Source organism: Sinocyclocheilus rhinocerous, unplaced genomic scaffold (genome assembly GCF_001515625.1).
Source record: "Sinocyclocheilus rhinocerous isolate Xijiao unplaced genomic scaffold, SAMN03320098_v1.1 scaffold2988, whole genome shotgun sequence".
NCBI lineage: Eukaryota > Metazoa > Chordata > Actinopteri > Cypriniformes > Cyprinidae > Sinocyclocheilus > Sinocyclocheilus rhinocerous.
In genome coordinates this window covers 352,266-378,193 of record NW_015665674.1, presented here as the reverse complement: position 1 = coordinate 378,193, position 25,928 = coordinate 352,266, and the positions used below count along the sequence as shown (strand labels likewise).

The window sequence follows — 25,928 nt, the reverse complement described above, 5'->3', positions numbered from 1 at the left end:
TGTAGTTGCCTTTTTATCAGAAGGCTCGGGAACATCCATCCTTTTTCCAAACTGCTTGTCCTCTGTAGAGTTGCAGGGATGCTAGAGCCTATCTCGGCATATCTGGCCATAGCAGGGCTGGCTCAGAAACAAGTACAATTAAAAATTTTAATTGATGCCGTTAACTAATATAACTTTTTACCATCATGAAATTCTACAGAAAAAAATAATTATGTGTAGTTTGGTGTGGAATGCAATTGAATGCTATAGTATAGCATACTATACCACAGTATATATAAAATGCACTATAGTAGGCTAACCACATTTTCTGACAAATTATCATGACATGATAAATGTTATTAGAAATTAATATGATATATTCAATTAAAAAGAGTAACTTTTAAAATAGTGGTATTTTTGTTTATTTCACTGGTGGAAACCAAGTAACAAATGCCAGTACCAGTTTAACTGTAGTATTTAGGACTAAATGTAGTATTATTTGTTGGAACTATAATTACCATGGTACATTTTTTGAAAGAGGGGCTATAGGAAGCCTATGAAGTGTAGTTAGTACATAGTACAGTGTAGTAGCTATGGTATACTATATAGTTCCACTGTAACCATGAATGTTAAAATGTAAAACTTAAAATCTGTGTAGGCCCTATATTAATTGTGGTAATCAAATGTATTAAATAAGCAGTTCTGTCAACTGTGGCCTGTATTTTTGTTATATATTTATGGGCCCTTTCTGGTCATGAAATTTCTAGTTTTCTAACATGTAGATCAAACACTTAAATGTTTTATTCAAATTAAACAAGAAAGTATGCTGATTCAGATTACTTAATATCCATCCAAATAAAACCCAGCATGTTACATTTTTCTGTCCTGAAAATCCTTCATATTTGTACACAGAGACGACTTCTAGAGTCACCTCAGGAGGGTGTAGTAGCCTGCATACCAAGCACAGCACAGCCGCTAATCACGTCCTGATGTTTTACTGTAGGTGAGCGGGATCAGACCAGTAGGAGTCACCGCTACGCTCGCTCTCTCGCTCTGCTGAGCCTCTGTGATTGAGCAGGGAAACAACATGCCGGAAGTGGGGTTTCGGGACTCGTAAGCGTGAAAAGTTTACTCTATTAAGAAAACTACTTTTCCCGAGGATTAACGCTGTTCTTCAGGTTTTGTTTCACTGTTTCATTCATTCGCACTTTTACAATGGGGCTCCCGGCGCTGGAATTCAGTGATTCTTTTCTGGACAGTCCTGACTTCAGAGAGCGACTCAAATGCCACGAAATTGAGCTGGATCGTACTAATAAATTCATCAAGGAACTAATCAAAGATGGAAATATGCTTATAAGTGCGCTGAAAAGTAAGTTACAGGTCGTGTGTCTTTTTAAAAGTAAGATAATCTGTGATTTATGGAGGTTTATAAGCGAGAAAGCTCAGATTTGTTGTGCTATTTAAATATTTTTTATTATATATATTAATAATTAAGAAAGGACCAATTAAGAAAGTACCTATGATAAACTGGTAGCTGACCTTTTACCCTTTTAAAGACATTTCATTTAACTACTTAAAACTACAGCTCCCCATGTAAAGGGTCTTCAGAGTCTTATTAACAATTTAATCTCAAAAAGCAAATCATTACAAACATATTTAACCACTCTAATATCAAACAGGTTGAGGAAGTGAACATGTACACTAGGGTTGGTGCACGCCATCATTTAATGCTTGTTTATTCAGCTGGTATCTGATGTGATATCAGAAAGGAGACAAATCTCTGCTAGATATGCTGTTATCAGCCACTTCACCAGCATGGCTCCTCCTGCCTTCCTCTAGATATATTTGCTTTGCACTAGTCTTAGCCTTTGAACATTTAGGTCCAATCAGCTTTGACTATTTCTTGTTATTTTCAGCATTATTCTCTTTCACAACTTTCTCCTTTATTCTCAGCCACAATGCAGTCTGGCAGAAGGCTCATTTGGGCTTTTGTACTAAACAAAATCAGTGAATGTCTTCCAGAAAAGACCTACATCACTAATGCTTTAATTGACTTGAAGTATTTGTGATGTTATCTCCTTCCTTTTAGTCTGAACAAATCACAGCTTATATAATATTATATTAATAACTGAAAACTCAGTGAATATGCTCAAATTATTAGGAAGCTCTGTCACATAACTGTTTGTTGTCTCTCTGACAGATCTATCTGCAGCTGTGCAGAAATTTTCCCAGTCTCTACAGGATTTCCAGTTTGAATGCATCGGAGATGCAGAGACAGATGATGAGATTAACATTGGTAAGTAGTTGGCAAATGATCGAGATGAAAATTATTTGAATAATCATGCAATTGAATAAATTATACAATTTCTTATCCGGAGAAAAATTTAATTCTGTCATCATTTACTTACCTTAATGTCTTTCTGAACCAGTACTCTTTCTTTCATGCAACTCTTTCATGCAAGGAAACGTTTAGTAGAATGTTGAAGCCGCTCTCATTCATACTAAAAAAGTGGATGGGGACAAAAGGAGTCAATCCCAAAAAAGTACCCTAAAGAAAATTTACATTGTTATTCACAAAAAATCTTGCCTTGAGAATTTAGCTTGATAGCTAAGATTGCCATTCATTGTATGGAAAATTCATTTCTTAGTCATTCAGCTATGAATAACTCCTTTGTCTCACAGACTAAAGAAAGTCATACAGGTTTGGAATGACGTGAGAGTGTGTAAATAATGGCAGAACATTCATTTGTTGTGTGAACTATCCCTTTAAGCTGTAAATAGTGATGTAAACTTTGAAACAGTCTCCAAAATGTTCATGCCTCCATAAGCTTTTTATTTGCAGCTGTCGTCCTAAGTCACCCACCAACAGTAAGCTGAGAAAACACACATTACTGTAGCATTACAGCTCCATAGTGTCAAACACAACAGTGATGGTTCTTTATCAGACAGACAATTGCTGCCTGGCATTTAGAAAACCATGAACCCAAACAACCGTCTGCAAGGTGTGAGAATGTTCCTTTCTGGCCCTGGCTGTCCATATTGGTCATAACACTCTTAGATATTTAGGCTGGTGAGACTCTGATAATTTGCAGCTTAGTGTTTAATGTTAAAATGTACCCCTTTTTTCTTTAAAATACATAAAAATCTTTCATTTAATAGGGTTTGGCAATACTGGTTATGGTTGTACTGATTTAAAATAATGGCCATACACTACCTTTCAAAAGTTTGAGGTAATAAGATTTTTTTCTAACTATCTGATCAAATAAATGCAGCCTTGGTGAGCATAAGAGACTTCTTTCAAAAACAGTTAAAAAAAATAAAATAAAAATGCACCCCAAACTTTTGAACAGTAGAGTATGTTTGCGATAAATCATAATGCCAGTTCTTTGAATGTGATATGAATATCTCAACAGGATGAGTATTGTATCATGCATGCCTAGCACGTCCTTTTAAGTGCATCTCTGCGGATTTGTGGTTCTCCTGCTACATTTGCAAAGCAGATTTGTCTTGCTGTAACATGATTTTGAAATGACCGAGGGTGTGTTTATCTGTAGTCTGTGCTTCTAATAGAAAGTAGTTGAAAGTAGTTCTTATCTGAGTTCCTAATTTGATATCTGGAGGAGTTAAAATCCTCAGAGAATGATGAGGGGGACTGAGAGGTGGGACCCTGCTTATCGCAAAACAGAAAAATGCTGTATATCCCAGGACAGGAAGTGATGTGGCCAAAGCGTATTTTGTTTAGGGGAAAAAAAGCACAATCTCAGAATCACAACATCATGTGATTTTAGTAGCATGACATAATATCAACAGTAGTTTATTTTAGATCACAGTTGTTTTCTTCTGCATGGTTTAAATCATTTCTCAGGTGCTGGTTTTAGCCTGTATCTGGATTATATTTTAAGTATCAGCAACAAGTATTACAGTATTACAACAAGGCATATTCAGGAACTAACATGAACAATCACGCTGTCAGAAATGTAATGGATCACTGTAAAACATGCAATTCAGCTTTTGAAATGATTTATCTTCCCTTTTTTTCTATGGCTGACCATGTTGCACACATGCAGGGCTCATACAGGAAACATGCTTTATGTTACTCTCACATTTCTACATCTTGAACATGTGGTCTGCTGTTTCTGGAATACCCCTTTGTGCATTGATCAGTTGTTGGGTGGCCATGGTATTTATTTTTTTATTTTTTTTTATTTTTTTTGCGTAGCTAATATTATATGCAGGTTTTCTGTATTTCCTTTATGCCAAAGGTTCAAAGGCAAAATCAGATGTGCTGATAGAGTAATTACAGATCCAGAGCTGATAATTCATGATTGAAATTCTTTCTCTCTTATCACAGCCCAGTCATTGAAGGAATTCTCCCAGCTGCTGAACACGGTGGAGGAGGAAAGACGACGACTAGTAAGTTGCTTTGTTTCTTTTGTTTCTAAAAAACTACCATTCAAAAAGGTTTTTTTTATATATTGGAAAGACGTCTCTTATGCTTCTTAAGGCTGTATTTGATAAAAAATGCAGTAAAACATAAATATTGTGAAATTTTATTACAATTTAAAATATTTTTTTCTGTTGAATATATTTAAAAATTTCATTTATTCCTGTTATGGCAAAGCTGAATTTTCAGCAGCCATTACTGCAGTCTTCAGTGTCACATGATCCTTCAGAAATCATTCTAATGCTGATTTGGTGCTGAGGAAATTTGCACTTGAAAAGGAGATTTGAAATATAATCTTTTGTAACATTATAAATGTCTTTACTGTCACTTTTGATCAATTTAATGCATCCTTGCTGTACAAAATAATTAATTCCATAAAAAAATGGAAGCGTCTTTTCAGTGAATCTGCATTTCAATTAATCAATCAGTTTTTAAATGGACTATCCCTTCAAGTTATGTAGGTTTAAAATCTCGCCATAAACACACCACATGATGTGGTCTACTTCAAAAGTACCGCAAACCTCATAAATGAAGTAGCCATAGTGATCGTTTGCTTTCTAGTAGTTGTCTCTTTATTGTTCTTTTTATGTGGTATTGTTCACACATAGTTAAAGTTTCATAGCACACTTCTAGCCTAGTGGTTTAGCACCATAAGTGTGCGCTATTTTGAGGGAGAGTTTTTATGAGCTTCCACAGTCAGGTCTAAGTGTTATGAGAAACAGAAAGATGCTTTCTGTAGGTCGTGACTCTTCGAGGAGGTAAGGGAAACGGCATAGATCAGCAAGTGCAGACAATAATGAAATATCACTCATGCTGTTTCTCTTAAATATCATTGGCAACATCAATGCCAACAGCATAGCATCTTCATTGCCATCAGCTGCAGCCGCTAATGGGTGCTTTTATGGGCATTAAGCATGAGGCAGCGTGTTGCCAGGAATATTACTGCCATTCACTGCTGCAGCTGGTGGATCATTAGTCATAGTACAGCAGCAAAAGACCTCACCAGGAAAACAATGCTCCTCTGTGCTTCACTGCTGACCCTATTAACAAACATGCAGCTTTGTTTGGGATTCATGAGACACTTTTCTGTACATTTCTTTTATTGATAATATAGTTTGAATACACTACCTTTCAAAAGTTTGGGCTAATTTTATTGGCAAGTCTCTTATGCTCAGCCAGGCTGAATTTATTTGATTTAATAATAATGTCAAATATTTTTACAATTTAAAATAACTGTTTTCTATTTTAATACATTTTAAAATGTAATTTATTCCTGTGATTTCAAAGCTGAATTTTCAGCATCATTACTCTAGTCTTCAGTGTCACACAATCCTTCAGAAATCATTCTAATAGGCTGATTTGGTGCTTAAGAAACATTTCGTTATCATTATCAGTGTTGTTAACACTTGTGCTGCTTAATATTTTTGTGAAAACTGTGCAACATTTATTTGAAATAGAAATCTTTTGTAAAATGATAAACGCCTTTTAGGGATGTAACGGTATGAAAATTTCTTATCACGATTATAGTGACCAAAATTATCACGGTTATCAGTATTATCACGGTATTGTTAAAATGTGCTGGAGATGTTAAAAAAGTACCGACACATAAATCACTTCACCAAATTTTATATTTAAAAATAAACAAACAACAAATAAAATTATTTTTGTTTTCATAATCACTAAAACAATAACATTACCAATGATGTTCGGATTTTAAATGACAACTTGACTGACAACAGTTTAATAGCATGTTGAAATATCTAATGTAAATGTTCAAATAAAGCTTTGAAAAAGTTTATTAAAAAGGTAAACCTCACATTTCAGCCTTTAAATAAAGAAAAGATACAAGTCAAAATGCTAATTGATTAATAAATGATTATATGCATTTTATCTGCTCCATAAATAATTCTAGATTATTATCTGTGTAGATTATTAAATGTGTAGAATCCACATAAGCTTGTTTTTCGTCAACCAGTCAAAATTGACAGCAGGGCATGCAAATTCAGTCCGTTTTTGGCCAGACAGAAACTGCACACAGGCTGAATGTGTAAATATAAGTCTCTGTAAATCCACTCGCTGACAGTAGGGATGCAGCGATTAACCGGTTTCGCAATTAACCGCACTTTAAAACGTCACGGTTAATTAATCGTAAAGGTTCCTTGTTTTTCATCAACCGGTCAAAATTTACAGCAGGGCATGCAGATTCGTTTTTGGCCAGAGAGAAACTGCACACAGGCTGAATGTAAATATAAGTCTCTGTAAATTCACTCGCTGACAGCAGGTGGCGCTTATGGAAAAGCTGAATTAGAGCTGTTTCCCGTAACCTCCGAGGACAAAGCAGTATTGCGATTAAGAACACTTACTTCAGGTATTACATGGAACAAGATGAAAACAAAATGCCATCGAATCGTTTCTGAAGAGAGTCAGAACCTTCAGAGGTACATTCATATAATTAATTCATTCATATTTTCATTTGTATAATTCCCTTAGCACTCTTTTAAAACCTCCCAGCTTTTCCGCCCTGTTGTCACTCAAAACGAAACTGCTCTGCGTGCTGTGCGCACGTGAGACTGTTACTTAAAACTGTGCTTTATGCTGGACAGTATTTATTTATCGCGAGTTGTTCAAATCGCGGTAAACTAATACGGTTTTAATGATAATTAAAAGATGAAACAGTAATAATAACCGTGGGGAATTTTATCATGATTTATCGTCAAACCGGTAATCGTTACATCCCTAACGCCTTTACTGTGATGTCTCTAAATGTTTTTACTTTATCAGTTTAATACATCCTTTTATACTTTCCTACTTCTGACTCCAAACTTTTGAACGGTAATGTACATATTTGTATCTACTGATAGCTGCAATCAGCCATATTTAATATTTATGTACATGCAAATATGTTTAAGTGGTCTGTTTGAATATTTTTTCCTCTGTACAAACTTTTTTGTCATTATATGTTATGATTTTTAATTAGTCATTGTTGTATAGAGCAGAATGACTTCTGGCCAAATCTAAACTGAAGTCTTGTAAACGCAAAACTGAAGTTATTCGCTGTAATGGTGTGACTGTAAGACAGCAGCCTCTATTGTAACAAAGACAAACATCTCTATTGTTTCTTCTGGGCTTGTGTCTGGATGTCTAATAAAAATGCTGAGGTCAAACCTTAGGTCATCCACTCATGACACTTTGTGTTATTGGCTCGTACCTTCAGATGATTGCTTTTCCAGCTTGTAGATCACAACGTTGTTTCCTTTCTCAGTGAGAGACCTGTGTAATGCTTCCTTACGCAATAAAAATCATATCAGTGAGTCGTTCCTGCTCTATATATTCATGTCATCATATTTCGTAAAAAATTTTAATTTTCTTTTTTCAGAACGTCTTAATGAAGTGAACATATACAGCTGAATTTTAAATAAATTCACTACTGTTTTTGTCATTTTATAACTTTTTCGATAAAGAACTGGCAGGTATTTTGAAATATTCCAGATTTCTTCTCTTTTTTTTGCCTATAAACAGTTTTTTTTTCTGATGTTTTCTTGTTAATATTGTTATAATTGGTGATCAGTTTTATTGGTTTGTCCATTGTTGTCAAATATACTTGTTCCATTCCATTTTGTTAGTTTTGTAATATACCTTTAATTAAGAAACCCTGGTCTTTAATGACATCATCTTCCAGGAAGTGACATCAGTGACATCAACATTTTTGGTTGGCTAACAACAACCCAAACATTCTGTGATGTTTTGTGGTGTTAGTTTGTTTGATTTACTCTACAATAGAGTTGTAAAGGAAATTACCCTAAAAGTGGATTACATTCAAAATGTGTCCGTACCCAAAGGAAAAACTATTTGTTTTGAATTGGAAACACTTGATTTGTCCAAGAGGATATGAAATATGTTGCATTTGCTTGGACAGCCCCAGTCTGCAAGCATCCAAGCTGCAGTTTCAGTCCCATCCATTGTTCACTGGAGAAAGGAGAGTGTGTCAGCGGAGCTGTGTGAAGAGCCTCAGGGGAAGAATTACCCAGCAGCCTCTTACAGTTTCTTTACTTCCTGCAGACCGTGGCCGTGTTACGCTTCAGTCTCACAGGCTCCTGCGCTGGGCCTCTCAGGATGACAAACACCTCCGTCAAGCTGAGAAAGTCCCCGAGAGCCTTTTCATTCATAGACGTACAATAACAGAGCCAAAGGGTGAATAACTCCCAGTAAATGCATTGCCCTCCCACATGGGTGCAGATGGGAAGTACTCTGTGTTACTGGAGCATGGTGCCGAGACGGTCAGGTCTAGAGGCTGTGTCTCACGTAACGGTGAATCATTATGTAAACACAACTGTAGTAGTGTTTTATTGAACTTCTGCCATTGTGTTCTGCCAGATTAGTAGACGCTCTCATATCCAGAGGTACTTTCATCTTAGGCGCACTGCCTGCCAACATGCTCTCTGCTTTAAGTGGGAGGCATTTTCCCACATGATGAATCGGACTGATGTAAGACGTGAGTTTCCTCTCTGGCTAAAAAGGGCCATGGGAAGTTTTGACGGGAGAAACTCTTGAGCAAACAGAGCGACTGTCTGCACTCAGCGCTCGGTGCTCTGCTGTATCTGAAGTGCTGAAAGGCCTCTTGCTTTAATGAGATATGAGTGCTTATTGTTGACTTCAGTTTAGTTCAACAAGTGGGTCAATGACGTAATGCTTTTTGAATAATTTATTTCGAAATGCATTAAAAATGCAATTCATACATATGTTAACTTGAATACACCTCAGCTATTATGAATATGTTTTTAAAGTTCTGCATTAAAATGTATTTTGATAATTTTGGGAAGGCATAAATTGTCAGGTGTTGCAACTGTCATGAAAAAAGAGGAAAAAATATAAAATTCTTAAAAAGGAAATTAAATAGTTTGGTGTAATTTATTATTATCAGTAAGTAGTAGTATTTAAATATTTTAACAGTATTTTTAAATGCTAACAATATTTTTAAATGCTTCCCTGCTTATTAATATTTTAAAACCTTTGTCTGCCAAATTAAAGTCATGTTGTGCGACCAACATGTAGAGACATAAAACAGGAAATTATATCATATAGGGGACCCCTGCAGACCCTCATGACTCTGTGTCAAGGTCAATGAATTTCTGAAAATATTAGATCATTTGACCCGTTTATGACAACACAAGGTTAGTTCAGGTTGTGAAATATCATGTGATGCGACTCCCAAAAAATCGAATCATATAATTCTTGATATTTGTGAAACAAACAAAGACTTTTACATTTGAAAAAAATAATTGAAAAACATTTTTGAAAATAATAAAGATATGTACGATCACGTTTTCAGTGTGTAAGGAAATTGTTATCGCTTTTATTTGAAGGTTACACCACATGACACATTTATTTATTTATTATTTGAAAATGGTATAAACATTTTCCAAAACTATGCAAAATTCAATTTCTAAGAACTTTGCAAAAGTTGATTTTTAAAAGATTTTCCCTTTTCTTTATTGTGGCCACTCTTATATGTCCCATGTGCAGCTCATCTGTCTGCTGCTTATAAGCCTGTCATGGATGTTTGTGTAAGGCAAGCTTGTTTGACTTGTTTAAAAAGTTTAAAATGAAAGTTCAGCATTTTATGTATAACATTTAAACGGTAAACCGAACTTAAATTTAGTATAAATATGCTGTTGGTTTACACTATAGGGAAAGACTCAGCTGTGCACCATGAGCCGAACAGGAAATGCACTCATATCTTAAAAATGAAGTTGTCACTTACATCCTTTCAAAGCCTATAGCATACATCTGGACTTGCTTGGAGTCTGTACATTTTCTATTATTTGCAAGTGCAAATTCCATTAATGTTGATGTGGGTGGATGGAGCCTGTAGAGATGGACGGTCAGTGCTGCCGCCGGCTGAGCAAAGGCAAGCATGTGGAACTTATTTTGACCAATTCTCCAGCGAGACATGAATCCTCCGTGCTGCGCCTGGGAAAGTGTGTAAAAGGAACTAGTGTATGTAATTGTGTGTTTTTCCAATCGGAGTGCCTACATGAAAATGGTACTAATTATAGTGCCGTTATTTTACAGTATATAAAAGAAATTTCCTTGGATACATTCACGCACCGTGCCGCCTGTTAACTATTAACGGACTGTGATGTCAATGAGTTCACACATTAAGAGAACCACATTGTTCAATGTGCTTTTTAACACTACAGACTGTAAAATGGGTGAATTTTACATACTTCTGCCACTTTGGTTTAAGCATATGTTGCAGTTTTTAATCATGTTATAACTTCTAAGATGGAAATACTTTAAATTTATTAAGAAGTACTTAAAGTTTTTCTTATTTTTTCATCATTTAATTAAAATAATAAAATAAAAATATCAAAAGTTTTTTTTTTTTTGCCAATATCCCTTTCCTTCCTTTTTCCATCTAGACTTTGTATTTTAATAAAACTATATTTTTTTTGTAGGTTACTGAAATTCTCTTCTTTTTTTATTTATATTAAATCTTATACTAATGAATACAGGTAGAATGAATGGCTATTTTAGACAATACCAAGGCTAAGTACAAAGCAACCATTTCTCTCAAGGACTATTGATTATTTTGTAATGTTTTATTATATAGTTAAAGGTTTTTGATAGATGATTCATTAGTGTTGGTTTGTCATACTTGACTATTTGAAGTTTTTGATGATTTGTCTTTTATTTAGATACAGAATGCTGACGATGTCTTGATCACACCGCTGGAGAAGTTTCGCAAAGAGCAGATCGGAGCGGCCAAAGTAAGTTGTTAAACCCCATTGTGAGTTAATGTACTACATGTCAGCGGAAAGTAATTTTTACCTACGCTGTGACAGGATCCTATACGGTCAATATAGGTACGTGAAACCCTGCAGGAAGGGGGGAAATTGCAAACACCTGTTGAAGACAAGCGCAGTCAAATTATAGCCAGATACTGTAATGCCACATTGACCAACATGAAATGGCCTGTGAGCGCTGTGCTAGAGGGCACCTTTATAACCAGACTCTAGTTAAAGCTTTACTCTTTCTAGGAGATTAGCTTGTTGTGCTGCATGGGAGCCCTGGTGATCTGTGAATGTGACCCCTCCAGCCGTATTAGAAGAGCTGGAGCGCTGCTGTTGAGCTCAAGGAACCAGAGCCCAAACTCTTGATGCCTTATTTGGTCGTTTTGGCCCAATGCTCTTAAGCGAGAGCTGCGAAGGAACTCGCTCAACTTAGACATTGAGACATGATAGAGGCCAAAGGGAATGGCAGTCCGGCTGTTCAACCTCCCGCAGATGTACTGTGCACATATTCAAACCAAAAAGACTGTCACACACAATGTATTCCTGACTTAAGGTACATAAATATTATGTCAGAATTTGAACAAACAGCTGAATGATAGCTAGATATTTAGATATTGTAAATATTATAATATTTCTTAATAATATTTAGTTTTTATTATTTTTGAAAGAAGTCTCATACTGTATAAGGCTGTAAAAGGCTGTATTTTTTTCATAAAAAATATAGTAATATTGTGGCATATTACATTTTAAAATAACTGTTTATACATATTTTAAAATGTAATTTAATCTTGGTATGGCAAAACTGAATTTTCAGCATCATTACTCCAGTCTTCAGTGGCACATGATGCTTTAGAAGTCATTCTAATATGCTGATTTGCTGTTCAATAAACATTTCTTATTATTAATAACATTGAAAATGAAAATGCAAGATTCGAGTAAAAAAAGTTTAAAAGTACAGAAATTATTTGACATAGAAAACTAACATTATAAACGTATTTACTGTGACACTTTTGATCAATTTAATTATTTTTTTTACAGAACTGACCCCAAAATTTTGAATGCTATAGTGTACATGCATATTATTTCTTTTTTTTATGTCTGTCTATATACTATATAAATCTAAGGTTTACGGTAACACTTTACTTAAAGCTTTTATGTATAATGCATTATAAAGGGTTATTACATGGTATAATGCATTATAATTATTTGTATTGTGTGTTGTAATACATTATATCTTGTCATAAATAATTATAACTGAATTTAAAAAGCAGGTCACACTTTATTTTAAGGTCCAATTCTCACTATTAACAAACAATGATGAACTATGACTTTTGCCTCTATAAACTCCTAATTTGCTGCTTATTACTAGTTAGTAAGGAGGTTGTTAAGTTTAGGTATTGGATAGGATTAGGGATGTAGAATATGGTCATGCAGAATATGTGCTTTATAAGTACTACTAAACAGCCTATATGCTAGTAATATGCATGCTAATAAGCAACTAGTTAATAGTGAGAATTGGTCTCTATACTAAAGTGCCACCAAAATGCATTGTGTAGCAATGAATTAATTAGTGTTATAATGTATTAACTGTGATTACAATTATTCATGACATTGTACAATGCAATATAAGGTGCATTACAAGGCATAATTAATGCATTAAAACAACTTTTATAATGCATTATACATAAAGACTTAAGTAAAGTGTTAGCAGATCCACTTTAATAATGTTTGGCTACCTCTCCTATGATACGTTTGGAAGTATTTCTTTCATGCACAGATAATATTTTCTTTAAAAAAATGCTCTGTATACATGTCTTTTTAAAATCAAACAGAAAGCATACATTCCTAAAGAGAGTGATGTCATTGCTAGCCAGCAGATGGGCCTAGAAACTGGACTAAGCATGTCAAAAATGAGATTCCTTCAGTTTGTTGTTTGGCAATCCAGTCTGTGGTTTAGACGGCGTGTCCATTAGAGGGTCATGGGAAAGGTTGGGCTGAAGTCAAACAGGAAAAACAAACAGCTCCAAACTGGTTTCAGTTGCAGTCAAAAAAAAAGAAAGAAAAGATTCTCATTGCTGGAGGTCTGCAGCATATAAGTGCTTGGTCCAACGTAAATAGGTGATATCAGTGCGTGCACAGGAAGTGGGGGGCTTTTCTGCTGTAAACATCTTTACTCAGCCTCATTTAGAGCCATAGGATGTCTCATACGCACTGTGTTTGTTGTTTTATCTGTGGTTACATGGGTACTCAGAATCATCAGCTCTATCACACTCATCGCTGATGGTACCTCAGTGATTAAGAAAGTGTGTGTATGCCACACATGTCCTGAAGTGACACTCTACTCCTGTTCAGATGAGCTGTTGAGTTACTCATTTAGTTCCTTGTTACCCGTGTTTGCTGGATCATACTAGATTGTCAAATTATCCACAATAAATAGTTGTTCATTTTAACACAATTCAGCTCATAACATAGTTCAGCTTAGCATAATTTCTACTTAAAAAGGCTGCTCTGTTAAATATATATGATGCAGATAAGTTTGTTGTGCTTTAGTTGGTGACTGTATGGTTTTTCTCCACACATTTTGCTTTTTTTAAAATTTACTTTTTTTTGGTCTGACTTTGGGTGTAAATCTGTGAAATTTGATGGAATGGATTTAAAGGCAGAGTAAGTGATTTCTGGTAGCCAATGTTGATATTTGAAATCACCAAAACAAACACGCCCCTACCCCAAAAGGGTCTTGCCCCTATTTTGATAGCTCCGCCCCACATATACGTATGCAACCCAGGCAACGATTAGTTCTGTGAAACAAAGCAAAACCAATGTTACACCGTGTCTACGGACGTGAGCGGCGCAGCGCAACAAATCCCCGACAGAAAACTGCTGCCGGGTTCTATTTATGACGTGCTGACACAAATTTCAATGGTTTTCAACAGTCGTTTGATCGCGTCCAGTGTAGGCAGACTTTAGCTGTTATAGACACGGTGTTACTCACCTATTGAGAAGAAACAAAGCAACCTCGGCGTCCGATCACAGGCCTCCGCTCCTTGAGTTCTCTCCAGCGCTGGAAAGCTGATCCGATATTTACACAGGTCCTACTTCTTGACTTATCGTTCCGCAGACGTTTTCCTCTTTTGTTTTTTATCCGCCATCTCTATCTCTCTGTCGCTCGGCTCGGCTAATGTCCGTCCCATGCACTGAAAGCTCTCTCCTCCACATCACGAGTAGACACGCCCCTTATTGCTGATTGGCTACAAGTTTGTTTTGCTATTCGGCTCGAATCAGTTTTCTAAAGTGTTTTTGAAAAATCACATACCCTGCCTTTAATATGGTGAAATATTTTAAACGGCTCTGCAGAATCTGCATCCAAAAACCTCTACACAGAAATTTTTCGAATGGTTTCAGTTATAATAAAGAAATCAAAAAACAAACATGTTGGTTATGGGGATACGTAGAATTTTATTTAAATAATATTTATTTAGTCTATTACATTTTTTTGTTTGTTTTATTTAATACAATTAATATATGAAATAAAATATATATGTGAAACTGGACCACAAAACCAGTCATAAGGGATTTTTTTTAAATTGAGATTTATACATAATTCTGAAAGCTGAATAAATAAGCTTTCCATTGATGTATGGTTTGACAATAAATAGGACAATATTTGGCCGAGATACAACTATTTGAAAATCTATATTGAGAAAATTGCCTTTAAAGTTGTCCAAATGAAGTTCTTAGCAATGCATATTACTAATCAAAAAGTACGTTTTAATATATTTACAGTAGGAAATTTACAAAATATTTTCATGGAACATGATCTTTACTTAATATCCTAATGATTTTTGGCATAAAAGAAAAATCAATCATTTTGACCCATACAATGTATTTTTGGCTATTGCTACAAATATACCCCAGCGACTTAAGACTGGTTTTGTGGTCCAGGGTCACATATGTAAAATAAATAATATTTAGTAAAATATATAAGATGTATATAATTTATTATTTTATAATGAATATGTATATAATAAAAAATGTCCGTTTGAAATTTGGCAGAAATCTGTAGGCCAGGCTTTCAGCTGAATATTAAATGTAAACTTTTGGAAGGTCAAATGTGAGTCTGCCATCTACTGGTTATAACGTTTCAGGATTAGTTTTTTGGCCTGTTGAATAAAATAAACAAATTAAAACTTTCCTACTGTTTTCATGAGACTCTTATATGGTGTTTTTATCTCTGCAAAAGGTATTTATCATCATAATTACAGTGCAGGAAATTCCAACTCATGTCACCTTTTTTCTTTTTTTTCTTTTTTGAAGGAAGGGAAGAAGAAATTTGACAAGGAGACAGAGAAGTATTACACAGTTTTGGAGAAGCACTTAAGCCTGTCTTCGAGAAAGAAAGAGTCACTTTTGCAGGAGGTAACTTGAATGTTCATTTATTGATATAAAATATCCGGAACACACAGAATATCACATTATTTTCGGAGGATTTCTTTTACCTTCACTGAATGCTTTGATTATACTTTATAGGCAGACACCCAAATTAATAAGGAAAGACAGGTTTTCTATGACGCCTCCCTGGAATATGTTTTCAAAATCCAAGAAGTGCAAGAAAGGAAAAAGTTTGAGTTTGTTGAGCCGGTAAGACACACCTATTTCCATTTCTGCAGTACTATGAATGCAACTTTTGTTTGGGGAGATGAGAAATACGAAGAAGGCTTCCACTTACTAAGAGAAAATTGCTACACTGCTTTTTAATCTATTACATCTTGTAACATCAGCAGTGTTGTTTCTCTGGAGCACATGCCTATCAGAAAGAAAATGATGATTACAGCCACATCCTGCAGCTCTATCAACCTCTGAATATACTGCATGATTATGAGTGTTATTGCTTTTATACAACTGTTCAAACTACCACTGTCTTTCTCGCAGCTGCTGGCCTTCCTCCAGGGATTATTCACCTTCTACCACGAGGGTTACGAACTGGCACATGAGTTTGAGCCATACAAGCAACAGCTACAGTTCAACCTCCAGAATGTAAGAGCTTTCAGATAATGTTACCTGACATATCGGTCTGACAGTAAGCCAATAAAAATATTATGTTTGTATAAAGGCCATTGTGTAGTGCTAAACGTATCATAAAATTGTTGATTGTGTGAATCACACAATCTGTATAATAGAATATCCGGTATGTATTGCTGCATATGGAAGGAATTGTACTTTGGAGTCCAGTGATGTCCCTCTAGAACCGATATACTGTTGTTTTGCTGTTCTCTCTAAAGACAAGAAATAATTTCGAGAGCACAAGACAGGAAGTGGAGAATTTGATGAAAAGGATAAGGTCTGCAGAGCAGGACTTTAAAGCTCCAGGACAGTGGACCATGGAGGGCTTCCTCTATGTGCAGGAGAAGCGTGAGTATCCCCCTGAGCATGTCCAGGTCACAACTAATAATAAAATCATATATTTAAATATTTTTATATAGCTTTTCTATTCATAAATTAAGAAAATATATGTATTTAGATTTTTTTTTTAAGTTTTTGACATTATGTTCTCCAAGGCTGGATTTATTTGACTAAAAATGCCATAAGAACAGTAATATTGTGAAATATTATCACAATTTAAAATAAATGCTTTGTTTCAATATATTTAAAATGTAATTTATTCCTGCGATGGCAAAGCTGAACTTTCAGCAGCCATTTCTACATTCTTCAGTGTCATTAATTTCTTGAAAAAAAAAATAGATGTGTAATAAATATAAATTCATGTTCACTGCAACAATTGAAATCCACTAATGATCACCTGTTTTCTGTTGAAGGACCCTTGGGGTGCACATGGAGTCGACATTATTGCACGTATGAGAAAGGGACCAAAATGTTTACGATGAGCAACTCTGAATTCAAGTCTGGAGGCAAACAGGTATTAAATGTTCAGCATTTAAAGGGGTCATCGGATGCCCAGTTGATATAATTATTTAGGGTCTTAATGAAAAGTCTATTACGTACTTTGGTTAAAATTTCTCAATGGTAGTGTAAAACAACACCCTTTTTACCTTGTCCAAAACAGCTCTGTTCACAACCCGTTTCGGTGCCATGCCCTTTAAATGTAATGAGCTACGGCTCGCCCTGCCCCTCTCTTCCGTGGGGTGACAAGCAGTTCTCTGAGACTGTTAACTTTATCCGCATTCATTGTGGAACTTGCTAACTAGCACATTATTAGGAAAGGCGATTTGCAAGGATTCATAAAAAAAATTATACTCACTTCTTCTGTAGGTGAAACTGGATCAGCGAAGATAAACATATTTAGGTAGATCGGGGGGCGCATTCCCTTCAAAAACAAACGTAATCCACTGCGTCTTCAGCGGCTCAGATGTCGGGAGTAAATTACGACTGCTATGTCCATTAATACATCCAGGAACAAAACACCTCAATCGCTTAATCTGAGTCATTCTTGTCTACACCTGCTCCAGCATCGAAACAGTGGCGGACTGTTTACAGCTCACTCAGGGTGGGGCTAAGGTAAAACGCTAGTCATGGGAGGGGCCTGTGCAGAACTATGTCACTCTGCAAAGAATCTGTGAACGGCTTGATTTGAGAAAGAGCTTTTTATTTATGGGGATTTAAAAAAAAAAAACACTGGGTGGATTTCTATCATTATAGGGTGGTTGTGTACACACTGCCAACACACATTTCAGTTCAAACAACATGTAAAAGTGAATTTTGCACCCGATGACCCCTTTAACACTAGAACTACCGGAATTCTATAACTACTAGAATGGCCATAGCGGTTATTCTGACCGTTCATACTACACTGAACTGAATGCCATTTTTGTCATATCATATTTACATTCAAAGCTTTTTTGAGGTTTTACAATGAAGCTTTGAATGTCTGTCATCATATTTTATGACGTCATCACCCTAAAAATACGATACTTTTTGTAATATATAATTGTGTAAGAGCTACGTACGTAGACCGCTCCCGAATGTGCGTGCCTCGCTTTGTGTCCGGCAAGCGGGAGAGCAAAAGTTTTTCACCGCAGTGAAAATGTTGTATTTGAAAGTCTAAATGCCAACAAATATGAACTGAAGCAGAATATTCCTGTAGATAAAACAGAAATACATGTTGTGAATTTCGGAACTTTTTTCAATACATTTTTACTTCTGTACTTTACAACGCTCTGGAGTTATTGGAAATGTTTGGATGACATGAATCGGAAACAATTCTATGCAGCCACCACTGTAATCGTGATACCTGAATAAATGGATCTGTTATGATAGTATAGGTAATAATAAACATCGTCACTGTCGCTAAAAAAAAAGCCTAATTAGTTTGTTTTATTTCACATATCAGTCTCGTCGGGGCTAAAATTAGCCTATATGCATTAGCTATAGCATTACACTAGCATAAAAATAATAACAGCTATCACTATTAGTATTATTATGGCTATTTTGTCATAACATTGAAGTAGGCTATTATTGATAACAGCCAGGCTAGTCTTCCAGCCTAACATACCTGGAACCGTGGCAGATTGAATGACAGCACTTGTCGAATTGGAGGTGTCCACCCGCTTTTTTACGAACGGGAATTTTTACAATAGAATATAAAAACAACTAGAACAAAAGTTGCTAGGCAACAGTGACGTGCATCTTCAACCGCGGGAAAAAGTCGCAAAAGCAGAAATTATACACCGTCTGTAATGCGAACAGTCAATTTGACCGCTTTGGCCATTCAAGGTAGAAATACTCAGAACTCTTTTGTGTTTTGTAATTTTAATAAAATAGCAATGTTATAATAAAATATACACACATTTAGGAAAAGTCAGGGTATTATAGTTATGTGGGTTTTATTTCAACGAAGTTATTACATTTCAAAATTTAAAAACGATCAAAATGACTGCCTTGGTAGTTCTAGTGTTAAATGCTATTAGCTTAATTTGACATTACTTTTTCACATTATCTTTTGTTTTGTCTTGTCTAGAATGGATTGATCATGAGTCCTCCTGAGATGTTTAAGTTGAAGTCCTGCATCAGACGGAGGACTGACTCTATTGACAAGCGATTCTGCTTTGACATTGAGGTGGTAGAAAGGTGTGTTCACATAATGGCATGCATGATATTGAGAGAAATTTGAGAGCTGCAGGAGACGAGAGTTATATTGTGTTTAGTTCTTTCTTCAGTCTGTCATTTTCAATACTCTCCTTCCTTCAATTTCTTCTTTTCTCTCCTCATAACTGAAGAGGTAACCCCTGTGAAGGGCTTCTGTTCAGTTATCTGCAATGTTTCTATAAAGTCCATCGGTATGTTGCGCTTTTATCCTAAACTGCTGGTGTGTTCTAATAATAATAAAATCTCTTTTAATAAAAACCATCTCCCTTCCCCTGAATGTGGAGCATTTAAGTTACTTTTTAATGTTATATAACAGTGCTCTAAACATACTGAAACATTTTAGTGACATTGTACTGTTTTTTTCTAAACTTCATTTCAATTCAGACATGTTGTTTAATAAGTGAATATGTTAATTAAATAACTGCACTTAAGCTTTTGAGTTATTGAAACTAGTGAAAAAGTCTTTTTGACTGATTATTTGAAAATTGCTGAAATTTTACTCACCTGATGCCGTCCAAGATGTAGATAAGTTACCTCACTTGTTCACCAACTGATCCTCTGCAGTGAATGGGTGCCGTCAGAAAGAAAATTTAAATAATTGATAAAAACATTACAATAATTCACAAGTAATCCACACAACTCCAGTCCATCAATTAATGTCTTGTGAAGTAAAAAGCTGCGTGTTTATAAGAAATCCATCAAGATGCTTTTAACTTCAAACTGTTGTTTCCGGCTAAAATACAAGTCCTGTATCCATAATATTGCTTTTTCCAGTGAAGTCATCTCATCTGAATCAGGAGAGAAATATGCACAGATCAACCACAAGCCAAAACAGTTCTAAACAAATATGTTGGTGAATTTTGATGTGAGAAGACAACAGGGGATGGATTTTTCTACTGAAGGAAGTGTTATTATGAAGTACGGACTCATATTTTTGCCAGAAGTGACGGTTTAAAGTTAAAACATCTTAATGATGGATTTGTTTCTTACACACACAGCTTTTCACTTCACAAGACGTTAATTGATGTACTATAGACTTTGGATTACTTGTGGATTATTGTGATTTTATTAGCTGTTTGGACTCTCATTCTGACGGCACCCATTCACTGCAGAGGACAAACTCACCTACATCTTGGATGGCTTGAAGGGGGTAGTAAATTTTCAGCAAATTTTCATTTTTGGGTGAACTATTCCTTAAAATAAGTCAGTTCTTAAGAGCCATGGTTTGTTATTCAAACGTACTGTTTGACTGGTTTTGAGTACAGCTAGTGATGATAACACAAAAGAAAGGTGTGTGTTTGTTTCATTCTGTGGTATCTGGCCCTTTAACTTGTTTCATTCATTCGGTCTGCAACTTCGCAGCTCAGGTAAAATATGATTTCCTGTGCTGTGGCAGAGTTGGTGAATTGCAGTGAAGGAAAATCTGCTACATAATACTGCTTGCATAACTCTGTTTGTTTTTGCTACACTGCAGCATATGGATTTGGTTTGCAGGCTTTGGAAACATTTCATTATTCGTTGGCATGATGCTTAGAACTTGTTTGAAAAAAATCCTGGTTATAAACAGATAAATAAATAAAACAAAATGCTAAATTCTGACACCTTACACTAGTAGTTGAGAGTTAACATTAATCAGTGTGTCCCACAGGCATGGTATCATCACCCTTCAGGCTCTCTCTGAATCCAACCGGAGACTGTGGATGGAGGCCATGGATGGAAAAGAGCCGGTAAGAGCAACCGCCCAGCCTAAATGAGACTCTGTTCTCGGTTTGATTAATATATGTCGGTTCACAGTACAATAATTTTTTAACTTCTTGAAATCCTGATAAGGATTTAGACCACTGACTCCCTTTTTGCATTTTAGACGTAATTATTGTTACACAGGCTCTTTGAAATCCAGGCAGTGGATAGTGTACACACGGACAGGAAAAAGATGGCAGCTGAGAATTTACACTTCGCTAATGACTCTTTGTTTTGACTCTCATGCTGTCAGTTATAGTTGATTGGCTTAAACTCATGAGTTTGTGAATTCTTATATACAAAGGATTATTAGTGCATGTATGTTTATATTGTGAAACTATAAATTGTATTTTGTATATTCGTCCCTATAATTTATTTTCTGTAAAGAGATATGGATTATGCAATATAATGCATTAATGTATGTGCTTTAAATGGCATTTATCTTTAGTGTGTTATAAACACATGCTGATTTCTTCTAGATTTACACACTTCCAGCACTTTTGAGCAAGAAAGAGGAAAGTAAGTTTATTCCTTTCATTTATTTAATTGTCATTTAGGTGTATATACAGTGAGATGAACAGTTTCATTTGGCCATGTGTGTGTTAATTCATAAGACAAAAATAGTTCACCTGAATTGGCCTTATATTTATAATATACTCTGTGTCCACAGCATTCCTAAATGAAGCAGGCTTTAATTTTGTAAGGAAGTGTATAGAGCTTGTGGAAACAAGAGGTAAGTCTCTGCTTCTGACTTACCTTTTTTCATGCAGTATATGACATATTATGTATTATGTACATTTATGTGCATGCGTTACATTACCATTCAAAAGTTTAGGGTCAAAAAGATTAAAAAAATATATATATATATTTTATTCAACAAGGTCAAATTAAATTGATTAAAAATGACAGTAAACATTTACAACATTACAGAAATAATTATATTTCAAATAAATGCTATTTTTAAAAACATTGTTTCAATCACTGAAGTAATGGCTGTTAAAACTTTGCCATCACAGGAATAAATTGCATTTTAACATATATTAATATAAGTTATATTAATATTTTAGGTTTTTCACGATATTTATATTTTTACTGTATTTTGATCAAATAAATGCAGCCAAAAAAAATCTTACTGACCTCAAACTTCTGAATGGTGGTGTAGGTCTGAACAAAAATAGCATTTTTATTGCTGTAAATTGATTTAGGTATATAAAAATGGTCTTTTTCCTTTAGGCATCAACACAATGGGGCTGTACAGAATAGGTGGAGTTAACTCTAAAGTCCAGCGACTGATGACCTCAGTGTTTGGTAAAGTAATACAGAAACCTGATAAATTCATATACATGAAGACTTTAGAAAAATAGTTTGTCTGTTAGAAGTACACACTATTTACAGTAACTTTTACCAGATGTGTGTTTGAAGCCAAAATCCATTTAACACTAAGCTCATTTGACCCTTCCAGCGGCCAAAGCTCCTGCAGATATGGACCTTGACCCAGACACCTGGGATAACAAGACCATCACCAGCGGCCTGAAGAATTACCTCAGGTTTATAAATAATCCCTACAATCTTTCATTTCTCAAAATGGCATGTTATCAAGGAAAAACAGGAAGTCGTTCTGTTCCCTTCAGGTGTCTGGCAGAACCCCTCATGACTTACAGACTCCACAAAGATTTCATCATGGCAGTCAGTGAGTTCTAGCATGTTCTTTGCTCTTTTAACTCCTCATCACGTCCGTATGTGACTTACTTGTTTATTAATTGGATGCCTTTGGGTTGTTGTTTTTTTCCTCTAGAGTCTGATGATCAGAACTACAGGGTCTGTGCTGTTCATGCCCTCGTCCACAAGCTCCCCGACAAGAATAAAGACATGCTGGATATTCTGATAAAACATCTACATGTGTACGTCACTCTGATTCCTCAAGTAGAAACTGCACGTCTAGTACATTTGTCTATGAGCGCACTTTAAATTCCACATGGTGATGCTAACCAGGGTGTTTGTGAAACGATTTTTTTGCTGTTTTTGACAGGGTTTCTACACATAGTCAGAAGAATCTGATGACCGTGTCTAACCTGGGTGTGATTTTTGGCCCAACACTTATGCGCTCTCAAGAAGAGACAGTTGCTGCCATGATGAACATCAAGTTTCAGAATATTGTGGTAGAGATCCTCATAGAAAACTACGACAAGGTGATTGTTTAAGCAAGCAATGATCTTTTAATGGAAAGCATGCCGATAGAGGAACAAATTATTATTATAAAGGATGAAAATTGCTTGTCTGAATACTAGATTTACCCTTACTTAGCTTTTCAACAGGGGTTCCCCGATTTTAAAATTCCTGTCATGGCCAATAACCAATAAATTGCCAATATTACAATTCTATACTATTTTATTTAAATAAATTAGACACAAAATGCTTAATAATAAAATCAATCATTTTAAGTCCTATAAGAGAATTTAGCCATCATGACATTATAATGGACAGTATACAAAAAATAGATATTCCTTTTGAGATTTGGTAAAGATAACATTTAACATTAACAGTGTTATTAAATTATTAGTGTTTTAGTTTAAGTGAGCATTAGATGACAGCAAATGTAAAAAGATAAAACAATTTAAAAAATGAAAAATAAATGTAGAATTTTTAAGAAATTAATACCTTTCAGCAAGGATGCATTAAATTGATCAAAAGTGACAGTAATGACACTTAGAATATTTCAAAAATACATTTTGTTCTTTTGAACTTTCTATTCATCAAAGAATCCTGGAAAAAATCTATCATGATTTCTGCAAAAATATTAAACAGCACAACTGTTTTCAACCTTGATAATAATAACAAATATTTCTTGAGCAGCAAATCAGCATAATAAAGGATCATGTGACACTGAAGACTGGAGTAATGGCACTGAAAATTCCACTTTGCCATGATAGGAATAAATACAATTTTAAAATATATTTTAAAAATAGTTATTTTAAATTGTAATAATATTTCACAGTATTCATGTTTTTCTTTCAAAAACAAAACAAAAAAACTTAAATGATATTGTATATTCTGCAACTCCAAATATCTTGTCTTTATATAGTTTTGCTCATCTAATGTAGATGTTATTTGTTTGGATCACAAACACTCTTAGTACCATTTTGTCTTTTTTTCTTAGATATTTCATCAAGCTCCAGACCCTAACGTCCCTCTGCCACAGCCTCAGTCTCACTCTCAGTCTCGTGCCAGTGGCCGCCGCAGCAAAGCCATCTGCCTGTCCTCAGGGTCCCGCAAATCCAGAGGCCTGTACCCTCCCACCCTGTGCCTGGCTGATGCTGACAGTGAGTGTCTCCAAAAACAGACAGTAGTCCCTCTATTAGAGTGTCAGCCTAACCCCTTCTCTCCATCAGGTGACACGTTCAGCAGCAGTCCGAGTAGCACTCCCATGGGCAGTATGGAGTCTCTCTCGTCTCACTCTTCAGAGCAGAACAGCTGCTCTAAGATGGGCTCAACATCACGTACCAAACACAAGGCATCAGGGAGCCTGTGCTGGGCCACTCCATCTCCCTCCTCCAATGGGCCCAAAAGCCCCGCTTGCACCACCAGCCCTGATTCCAGCTCCAAAGAGGATGCCAACAAGACTGATGGAGAATGGGAAGAAGCGCTGAGCACAAGTCCAGGTGATGATCGAAGCTCTCCGGCTTCAGAGTTCCTTCAGAGAACCCTAGGAGAGACTCTGGAGGATCATGGGAAAGCACGACACAGTCTGTCCACCTGCTCTTCTCTCACTTCACTCCACATTTCTGAGGGTAAGAACGAATACGTTTCGCTTCATTTTTGTGGGGTGAATTCACACACTAGGTCGGGAATTGGTGAGACAGATCACTCTGATTGGTTGTTCAGTTTAGCAAACTATTACACAAGACGAAAAGCAAGCACTATTTTGTTCTATGGTTTGTATATCTACAATCCTAGTTTCCCTTTTTGAATGACGAGTATAGACTACTGCTTCCACCTGCTGGTGTAGATAGTTGTTTTCTCTCATGCAAGCGCATAACTTACATGCTTGTTGGCCATTGGCTGTAGTCTTTGCAACTTTTTAGACCAGATGCATGCAACGTGATGCGACAACCCAGTTGGCTTTTATCGGCTCTAGTTCTTTGATGTCGGTTTGGTGTTTCATGGCCTCAAAACACAGCACAAAATCCTGCATTTTATCCACTAACCATCCTCAATCCACGGACTAAACATTTACATTTACAGCTATGCATTTAGCAGATGCATTTTATCCAAAACAATGTACAATAGAGGAACATAAGCAAGTCGTTACAAACTAGAACCACACAAACCGTGTGTGCAGATAAACAATGGCATCAGCGGATCTCATTCTTCCTGCAGTTTTGCACTTTGTTTCTTCTCAAGTATGAATAAAGTATTTCTGACAATTTGTAATGTGTTTTTTTTTTGGTTACGCTCAGGTTTCAGAAGCTGTCACGGCTCTATTCAGAGCCTGGTGTCACGCAGTCAGAGAGACAGTCTCAAGTCTCTCCATCTGCCGGAGCTTCCTCCTAAAGAGACAGTGAGATACAGAGCTGACTCCTCAGCCAGCAATGGCTACCAGAGACCGGGATCTGTGTAAGCAAGAACCTTCTCACTGATCTTCTGTTATAATGTAAAATCAGTTTGTTACACTGATCTCAGTTGATGTATCAACTGTGCCATGCTTTTTCTTCCGCCAGTGTGGCCTCGCGGGCAGCAATCTTTGAGAGTCCTGTGATTTCCCAGCCCACAACTGGAAGGTAATGAGTCAGACTTAAGAGTATTACTAAGTTTTAGTAATTCTTATTACATATTTCCAGGCCTAAATTGAATCTTCCTTTTTTTTTTTTTTT

At 35.8% G+C, this 25,928-nt stretch overlaps 1 protein-coding gene and 1 pseudogene across 2 annotated transcripts in view; one reads left to right on the top strand and one right to left on the bottom strand.

The window, feature by feature from the left end:
* The window catches only part of LOC107731439 (F-box only protein 40-like), a 6,010-nt pseudogene extending 4,942 nt beyond the window's left edge, over positions 1 to 1,068 (bottom strand).
* Positions 1,027 to 25,928, top strand: part of LOC107731442 (rho GTPase-activating protein 42) — a 27,273-nt gene continuing 2,371 nt past the window's right edge. Inside the window, exons 1-23 of one of the 2 annotated variants that reach the window (XM_016542522.1) lie at positions 1,027 to 1,348; positions 2,180 to 2,275; positions 4,331 to 4,392; positions 11,122 to 11,193; positions 15,532 to 15,633; positions 15,745 to 15,855; positions 16,147 to 16,251; positions 16,497 to 16,626; positions 17,031 to 17,131; positions 19,190 to 19,299; positions 19,449 to 19,508; positions 20,966 to 21,044; positions 21,537 to 21,576; positions 21,728 to 21,790; positions 22,291 to 22,365; positions 22,520 to 22,604; positions 22,689 to 22,747; positions 22,853 to 22,958; positions 23,087 to 23,246; positions 24,215 to 24,377; positions 24,447 to 24,845; positions 25,515 to 25,671; positions 25,776 to 25,835. In XM_016542522.1, the coding sequence (XP_016398008.1) occupies positions 1,195 to 1,348; positions 2,180 to 2,275; positions 4,331 to 4,392; positions 11,122 to 11,193; positions 15,532 to 15,633; positions 15,745 to 15,855; positions 16,147 to 16,251; positions 16,497 to 16,626; positions 17,031 to 17,131; positions 19,190 to 19,299; positions 19,449 to 19,508; positions 20,966 to 21,044; positions 21,537 to 21,576; positions 21,728 to 21,790; positions 22,291 to 22,365; positions 22,520 to 22,604; positions 22,689 to 22,747; positions 22,853 to 22,958; positions 23,087 to 23,246; positions 24,215 to 24,377; positions 24,447 to 24,845; positions 25,515 to 25,671; positions 25,776 to 25,835 (2,549 nt within the window). In that variant the 5' untranslated portion in view covers positions 1,027 to 1,194. The remainder of the gene's footprint in view (positions 1,349 to 2,179; positions 2,276 to 4,330; positions 4,393 to 11,121; positions 11,194 to 15,531; positions 15,634 to 15,744; positions 15,856 to 16,146; positions 16,252 to 16,496; positions 16,627 to 17,030; positions 17,132 to 19,189; positions 19,300 to 19,448; positions 19,509 to 20,965; positions 21,045 to 21,536; positions 21,577 to 21,727; positions 21,791 to 22,290; positions 22,366 to 22,519; positions 22,605 to 22,688; positions 22,748 to 22,852; positions 22,959 to 23,086; positions 23,247 to 24,214; positions 24,378 to 24,446; positions 24,846 to 25,514; positions 25,672 to 25,775; positions 25,836 to 25,928) is intronic. The other variant, XM_016542523.1, reaches the window with a different exon arrangement.